Genomic DNA, 9400 nt, shown 5'->3' with positions numbered 1-9400 from the left:
GGCCACAATGCTGGAACTGCATTCGATTGAAAAGCAGGAAACTTTATCACCAAAACTGAGTCTCTACCCAATGTGTTTTATTCAGAAGTACTGAACTATGCACTCAGTGCTGTCCAATTTTCTGGAAACCTATGTCTTTTTGTTAACAGCAATAAGCAAAATCAACTTGACATTTTAATGTGCATAAAAATCAACAGCATATTATTTTAAGTTGCAAAGACAGTAGGAAGCTGAAATAATCAATGTTATCCTGGTTTGGCGCTATATTGCCATTCCTACATCAGTGCTGCATCAAAATCTTGGAACTCTCTTTCTAACAGAATTGTGAGTGCACCTACAGAAGTTCAAGGAGACAGCTTGCCACCATTTCTCAGGAGATTTTGAAATACAGCACATAGAACAATACAGCACAGAACGGGCCCTTCGGCCCTCGATGTTGAGCCGATCTGCGAACTATTCTCAGCTCGTCCCCCTACACTATCCCATCATCATCCATGTGCTTATCTAAGGATTGTTTAAACAGTCAATAAATGCTGGGCCAGTCAGCAAAATCCACATCCCTTTAATGAATTTTTTAAAAGTTGGAATACATCCTGCCAGGGATCTCCTGAGATGACCATGCCAAGGTTTGTCCCAAGATGCCTTAATTGGTTTAAAAGTTTAAGAAAATAGTTCAAGTCTTGCAACAAAGATACATCCCAATGAAGAAGAATGATTCTAGAGAAGGGATAAACCAACTCTGGTTAATCAAGGGAATTAAAGAGAATGTCAAATTAAAAGAAAACACATACAATGTGGCAAAGATTAGTGATAAGCCAGAGGATTGGGAAAATCTTGAAAACTAACAAAAAAGGGAGAAAATAAACTTTATGGATAAACTAGCAAGTAAAATCAAAATGAACAAGAAGAACATATTTAAATATTTGAAGAGAGGTCAATGTGAACATAAGCACCTTAGAGAATGAGGCTAAGGAAAATATAATGTGGAACAAGCAAGTGGCAGAGGAATTGAACAAATTCTTTCCATCAGTAGTCACAGCAGAAAAAAATACTAAGTAATGAAGAGAGAACAGTAGGAGAGAAAATGAATATAATAACTATCATGAGAGAAAAGAGGTACTAGGAAAACTAATGGTCTAAAGGCTGATATGTCCCCTCAACCTAATGGGTTGCCTGCTGGGATATCAAAGAAAGTAACTGTAGAGGTAATGAATGCATTGGTCGTAATCTTCAAAGTCTATCATAAAGGACGTATCAGCAGATAATTTAGAAATATATAATACAATCAAGCAGAGTCAGTATGACTATGAAGGGGAAATCATGCCTGAAAACTTAGTAGAATTCTTTGAGGAGATACCAAACAGGATAGAAAAAAGGGGAACCAGTAGATATAAGAATTGGCCCAGGGGCGAAAGATAGTGTCTAAGGAGTGGGGACTTCAATGTTGATTGGGTCCGGTGAAAACAGCAGCAAGGCACTGGAGGCGGGATGGTGGAACAGGCATCATTGATGTTGAGTTTGCTCAGGACTGATGGAATCTCTTTAAGTTATATTGTTCTATTTTTCTTATTTTTAAAACTATTTAAATGGTGCAGGATCCTGGCGACAGTGGAAAAGCATTTCACTGTACTTCACTGCTTTTTTCACTAAAACAAAATTGACAATAATAGATTTCTGTTTGAAAATTTGCCGTTATGTTTGGAAAAATTGTAGCTAATCATGTATACCATCATCACCGTTGCCCGAGCCCAGTAAAGCAAATCTTTGGAATAAAATTTAACTTAAGACATCAGGTTTAAGTGTAAATAAATACTTAAATAATGCAAGTTGCCATAACAACTATCAGCTTAATGCAACCATGAATGTTTAATTTGTTGTTCTTTCAGGCCTTTATGAAGGATAGTGCCAAGAGTTTGGTTAAACTGTTATTTGATATAATATTAAATCTTGTAACTGAAGAATTACACCCACAATTTGTAGTTGGTTTTCATTGGAGAGAACTATGTATGGATTATTATGAATTCCTTCATATGAACTTCTCTGGAGAATCCTCTTTCACAACATAGTGTAGCATTATATTGTTGAGATTATCTAGCACCTCGCCTGATAATTTTATCACTTTCTTGATAGTCAACATGTTGCAGGATCCTATGAGAAAAGAATTAGTCCTGATGTGATTGAGATAGAAAACTAGTTCTTCCCATTGTCAGGGAAGAATTCCCATTCCTTTATCGGTAAAATATTTACAAAACGCTGCACAATTGCCATATCTGGCCACATCCTTGCTAAATGTCAATACATGTCCCTTATCATGACATATTACTCTACTTATAAAAGTAATTCAATGAAAGTACTAATTGTTCCTGATGATGCAGGAGAGGAGTTATATTTACGGAGCCTGTAATTGGGCTGGAAGTTCTCAAATTAGTTTCACTGAATCAGATTCTTCTGCAAATCATTGGGGTCTACTTAGACAACTTACTGAAGATCTGGAAGCCTACAGCAACTCAATAATGATGTGTTGATCAAATGGTGATTGTTGGGAAACTGTGCAACAATGGAAAGTGCTGCAGTTGAGCAGAATCGCGTATTTATCATTCTTCTCAAACCAAAATGTTTGGACATTAAACATTTCCTCTGATCTGGATTTCTGGGCAAAACATGTTGAATTTATCATTTCTATAGAACTAGCAGCCAGAGACAATCTCTGCAAATTCATTTATCAAGCCAGATTGATTGATGAGATGAAATCATTTCACAGATGTTCAAACATACATTATTTGTAACAAGAATTACTGCAAAATACTGTAGAATGGAGCTTTTCTTCTGCTGACTAATAATTTGTGATCACTAGATATTCAAATAAACAACACCGTTGGACATGTAACTTTTGGTCTATTTGGTTCAACATCATCACATGGAGCATTTACCCATGACACAATACAATGGCAAAATACTGTCGAAGCTGGAAATCTGAAATAACAAATTTCTGATGAAGGGCTTTTGCCTGAAACGTCGATTTTCCTGCTCCTTGGATTCTGCCTGACCCGCTGTGCTTTTCCAGCACCACTCTAATCTTGAATCTGAAATAACAACCAAAGAAGACTGAAAATTCTCAACAGATCAGATATTATGCCCCACATGTTAGATTAGGCTCTCTGCTAAGGACAACAAAAGTAATGTGATCACTACATTGGTCACAAGGTCTGCCTGTGAATGAATTTGGAATTTTCATTTTAAAGCAAGGAAACTGATGAATTTTGGTTTAAGTTATTGCAGGGTACAACAGCTGCTTTTGTATCTGAAAAACTTTGCCACATCATGAAAGATTCAGGCATGGCAGCCAACTCAATGTGTGAGCACTGACTGAAATATGGAGGGTCATGGCGGCTATCTGATGAGCTCAATGTCAACTGGATTTCAATTCTCAGAGGGTAATAAGTTGGATAAGGAATGAGTTAAGAATATTTCTATTTAATTTAAGCCTATTCTAATGATCACTGGCGACAGAATCATATTGTAGTATCAGTAGGGGAGTTGGTGTGCTTCTCCTTCTCATGACTGCAGCATAGAGGGTGACTATATAAACTTCCTGTGGTACCCTGCAGATTCAGGTACCAAAGGAACCCAGAACCAGAATCAACTTCTTCTTTTGAGGTCTGGGGAACTCTGTGATAATAGTTTCCTATATCTCGAAAGGCTCATCAACATTTTTCAGCAACCATCTACACCTCAAGTGCAAGGCCCATGAATGGTACTTAGTTGTGAGGACAGAGTTGACACAGCTTAGTTAGACTGCATCTGGTGTACTGCATTTAGTTCTGCATATTGCAGTGTAACCTATCTTGCCCCAGAAGAGTTGCTACACAGATTATTCTGATTAATATAGACCAAAAATATTAGATGATATAAAGTAGAAGAAGTGTGGAACTCCCCACTCGAGAAACTCTTATGGTCAGACCAATTGAAAATGCCAAAAACCGAGAGTCATTGACCTTCATTAGGTAATGACATCAAAAGGTAAATTTTACATTTCTGTGACAATATTACTACCACTAAGTCACTGAAAGCCTCACACTCTAGTGTTAAATGTGGTCAAGGTTCATTTATCTTCCACAATGTCTTTGGTTCTCATTTATTCCTCCAAGCAGCTGGTAATATACACCAATGGGAATGCTCTAGTACCTCACATCAGGTAATCATTTAATCTAGAGGAGGGTATCATCAGCTTTGTCTCATGCCTGTCAATATATGCAAAGTCAGACATGATGGAAGAGCCAGAGAGAGAGGATCGTAATTCTCAGGCAGACAGACATCAACAGGCAGTCTCCAAAAAATGTTGACATCTTCACAGTACTCTTCTGAAGAAGTGAGCTTCTGGCTTTGGACTGTGTAAGTTTGGGAGTTTACTGATATTCCATTGCTAGCAGTAAAACCGTAATGCAAAAATGAGACTTATAGCAGAAGTGACTACTGCAATATTGCATCTAATCCTTGGCAAGATTAAGGAAGCTGACAATGAATATTGCATTAAGAGATCATGCAATTAAAAATAGTTAAATGGAGTTGAAATACAGGTCCTCTATAAGCTCCTGGAATGGGAAAATTACTTGAAGGGCTGAATAGGGACTCATGGTCCTGTTTTCATGCACTATATTTGAAATGTATATATGTATTCGAAATATTTTTGGTATGTGCCAAAACTAAACAACTCTGATCTGGAGAAGTGAATTATAATTTGGTTCTGGATACACTTTACATAAGCAATTGTTTCCATAATCTTTCTTTCAACTTTGAAAGCAGCCACTCTCTGCTTATTTTATAGGGACTGATCATCTGACAGTACTTTATTGAAATGTCCAATCTTCATCTATGCATTTTGACCATAAATGCTAGCAGATGTCTGCTTGATGCAAGCTTTGACAAGTCTATCCAGTTTTCATTTGAAGTTATCTAGTCTGAAATACATCCTGCATGTAGAAGAACACTAAACAGCAATCAAAATGGGACAGTGGGAAATCTTAGACATATATAAAAATTGAGGAGTGAAATTTAAGATGAGAGATTTCATGGAGATGCTTTCATTTGGCCAAACACAACAAAAGTAGAATGCAAAATGGGTACATTTCACCCTGTGTCATATTCATTTGAAATAATCTCCTACAAAAGTTGGAGAATGAATTTGGCCCTCTTGCAGAATCTTAAGTTCCCCAAAATTCGATCATGAGAAAATTAAGCTTACTTGATGAAGCCCAAGGGATATCACTGAGTGTATAACTGGAGTTTAAAGCTAGCATTTTTACATTATTCACCGCTTTTTTAAAAACAACTTTAAACGAATGTTGACAATTTGGAAGGATATTGTAATTATCCCCTTGAACATCTCGTACTAAAATATTTGCTTCATGAAGTTACAAATAAAGTCAATGCCTGTCTCAATTTCAAGCCCAATAATCTATTGGTTTGCTTTTCAAATTTCATTAATTCTTCAATAAAATGTTATTAAAAATAATGTATTGGTTGTTAACTTTCAGGTTCTACTTAAATTGATTATGTGCAGAATCAGATTTGAACAATTATAATTGCCTTTCCTCCTTATAATTTTATGCATTCAACAATTTCTTGGAAAATAACGTGTCAAATTATGGAACCAACTATTTTTCTGTTGTTCAATACATATGATTATCCAGAAGTGATGCCTGTTTGTCCCCAAGTCTGTAACAAACCATTCCCAAGAAGAAAACATTTCTGCATTGACGTTGTCGGGCGCCCCTCCCTGAATCTTATTTGTTTCAATAAGTTTCCTCTCATTCTTTAAAACTCTAATGAATATAAGCCAACCTACTCAACCTCTCCTCATAAGAAAATTTCTTCATACCTGACATCAGTCCAGTAAAATTTCTCTGGCCTACCTACAATGCCAGTATAGCTTTCCTTAGCTAACGTGAACCAAAACTGTTCACAGTATTCCAACTGTGGTTTGATTAGTATCTTCTATAGGTTTTGCAACGTCTCCTCATTTTTATATGAGCAAACTACTGCAGATGCTGGAATCTGTACTGAAAACAAAACATGCTGGAGATCACAGTGGGTCAGGCAGCATCCATAGGGAGAAAGCAAGCTAACGTTTTGAATCTAGATAACTCTTCATCAGAGTCCCTATTTTTATACTCCATTTCCTTTGAAATAAAGGCCAATCGTACCATCTGTTCTACACACTCCCCACCATCACCCCTTTCCCCATTCTTTGTCAACAGTAAAAAAAAATCCATCATTGTACAGCCCACTTCAGTTCTCACCAAAGGTTGTGCTGGACTTGAAGTATTCACTATTCCACTATCCACTGATGCTGCTAGACGTGCTGAGTTTTTAAAGCATGTTCCATTTTTCATTTCACATCTCCAGCATCTGTGGTACTTTATTTATTAGATTGATGGCTGGAATGAGTAGGTTGTCTTATGAGAAAAGGTTAGGCTTATATTTACTGGAAGAAAGTGAGGACTGCAGATGCTGGAGATCAGAGTCGAGAGTATGGTTCGAGAAAAGCCCAGCAGGACAGGCAGCAGTTGAGGAGCAGGAGTATCGACATTTTGGGCATTGAAGATGAAGGGCTTATGCCCAAAACGTCGATTCTCTTGCTCCTTCGGATGCTGCCTGACCTGTGTGTTTTTTCCAGCACTACACTCTCGACTCGTATCTGCTGGAGATTAGAAGGATGAGAGGAGACGTGGTTTAAGTATACAAGTTTCTGAACCGTCTTGAGAAGATGGATTTGGAAAGGATATTTCCTGATGTGCATGACTCTAGACTAGGAGACAGCATTTGAAGAGTCACTCTTCTGGTAGAGAGGTGAGGAGAATTTTTTTTCTCTTAAAAGTTGTCCAACTTTTGAACTCGCTGCCTCTGGTGGTGTTGGAGGTGGAGTCATTGTGTATTTTTCAAGTGGAGATTAATGGGTTTTTGTTTGTCAAGAGATACAAGGTTATCAATGATAGAGGGGAATGTGGAATGTGAAGCAAAACAGATCAGTCACAGTCTTACAGATGGTAGAGTGGCTTTGAGGGATCAAATGGATATTTCTGCTCTCAATTCATATCTTTGCAAGAATTGGATAATACAAAAAAAAAAATGGTGAATAGATTTTTCCATATTCCATTTGGTACATAATACTCTCAATTTGTTAGATGACTATTTTACAAAAAGAACAAAATATAAGTTTTGGCTATAAATATATTCTTTTAAACCACTTGTAGCAGCATCTGCATCTTGTATAATTCAACCCGACATACACATTGTGGATTAATGATACTTAAATGTCAATAGGTGTTTTACCTCCTCAATCAAAATATTATCATCAAATCTCAACCAGTGAAAAGAAAAGTGGCATTTCTTTACAAAAGAAGTAGATTGGAAGTATCAATATTTACATTGCTGCCTTTAGGAATTAGATACATTGAAAATATTCAAAGATGATTTGTTATGAACAAAACTATATTTTTAGCAGAAAGGTCAAATTGATTATAAGGATATGGTACACTGAAACTATTCACTAATCCTTTAGCTTTTCGTTGCTGTTATTCAGACTATGAGTAACATTTGCATCACTAAATCTAAGGAATCCGATCTGATTTTATCAAAGATGGAATAAATCAGCTTTAGAATGGCAATGATGCAAAACTAACCTGATTCAATATTGAGATGCCTGGATTGCACAGTGTTCGAAACTTTTAAACTTACAGTAAACTAAATGAATTGTTCACAGTGCTTTCTTGGAAGTTGAGGTCTGGCTAAAAGATGTCACCCTGTTAAAAATATTCATTTGTAACTTTACTTAACACATTTTACATTAATTAATTTCCTTCACAGAAGGAACCGTAACTAAAGTGATCAATAGAAATTAAAACAAAGTGTTTTGCAGTTATAATAAAAGCTATGCTGTGACGTGTCCACAATAATAAACTGCCAAATTCCTCTACACCGATGATTTTCATATCTTTAGTTATCAATAATACTGGTTAAGATTCCTAATCACAGGCAGTTCTGAACCTCCATTCATCCAGATTTCTTGTATAATCCTATCTCGACGTTCTATGCGTTCAGCAATCTCTGCTGCTTCATTGATGTTAGATCCTGTTATCCTGTAGAGTTTTGTTAATCCTTCAAAGGTGAAGTCCAAGGAACTTTCTTCATTATCATCACTGCTTTCATCTTCATCATCATTACTGTTACCCTCATCTCCATTCTCATCCTGACAACAATCCATTTTCCTATCATTAGAGTTCTTGTTGCAAATCTTTTGTAGATCTGGTCGGCAGGACACTCGAATCACTAGTACGCACAATGTGAAGATCAAGCCAATGCAGACACTGGATACAAACAACAAACCAACCATTTCTGGATTATCTGCAACACAGAAACATTTTGCAAACATGTGATATAAACATCCATGATCTTGCACAAAAAAAACACAATATACTCTTCAAAGATCTGAAAATAATGTTCCATATAATGAAGAGGTTTCAAACATTAGATATAAAATTTAATTTGGAAACCTGTAAAGTGATGATACGTATTCAGAACAACCAAGAGAAGCCTTATATTGAAATATATATACAGGAATAGTTCAGGAAGGATTGAATTTGCTGAAGGAATAGCATAGACTCACAAGAATTGTCCCAGGATTAAAAAGATTAAATTATGAATACAGATTGCTAAAACCAGCTTTACATTCCTGACAGTCTTGATAATGATGGGCTGAAATGTACTAAGAATCAATTGTGTTAATTTCACGGGGAGTTTCATGAAGGGTTTCTTCCCAGGAGTTCTAACAAGCTATCTCATGCCATTCTCCACCTGATTTCCCATGCATCATGTCCCTAAGGTATGTGCTCCTGCTATCTTGCATCCAGCCGAGGTGGAAGTGCTCGCCACAGCCAGAACCTTCTGGCTCGCCTACTGCCGGTGATACATTTAAAGTCCAGCATTGGGTCAAAAATGGCAGTCAGGAATAGCCCTTCACAGAGTGTTGCTGCACAATTCCAAAGAATGTGGCTGAGAACTATGGAGGGAGTGATGCTCTAGTGACACTGTTGCTGGATAACTAATTCAGAGACTCATTTAATATTCATGGCAGAGGATGGCATTTGAAATTAATAAAAATCTGGAATTAATGCACTAAAGACAACCATGACATCACTGTCAGGTGTCGTAAAAGTTCATCTGGTTCTCCATCGGGAGGGTAACTGCTGTCTTATATGTGACTCCAGACTATCACAATATGGTTGTCTCTTAACTGCCCTCTGAAATGACTAGCAAGTCACACAGTTATAAGAGCTTAAAATGTGTTGCTGGAAAAGCACAGCAGGTCAGGCAGCATCCAAGGAGCAGGAGAATCGACATT

At 36.9% G+C, this 9400-nt stretch overlaps 1 protein-coding gene across 1 annotated transcript in view; it reads right to left on the bottom strand.

Annotated features, from left to right (window-relative positions):
• Positions 1–746: 746 nt before the first annotated feature.
• eva1c (eva-1 homolog C (C. elegans)) overlaps positions 747–9400 on the bottom strand; it is a 150753-nt gene continuing 142099 nt past the window's right edge. The window contains exon 9 of the mRNA XM_072585499.1: positions 747–8403. Coding sequence (XP_072441600.1) covers positions 8003–8403 — 401 coding nt within the window. The 3' untranslated portion in view covers positions 747–8002. The remainder of the gene's footprint in view (positions 8404–9400) is intronic.

Source organism: Chiloscyllium punctatum, chromosome 15 (genome assembly GCF_047496795.1).
Source record: "Chiloscyllium punctatum isolate Juve2018m chromosome 15, sChiPun1.3, whole genome shotgun sequence".
Lineage (NCBI taxonomy): Eukaryota > Metazoa > Chordata > Chondrichthyes > Orectolobiformes > Hemiscylliidae > Chiloscyllium > Chiloscyllium punctatum.
Note: the sequence above shows the minus strand (reverse complement) of the source record. Positions and strands in the feature narration are given on the sequence as shown.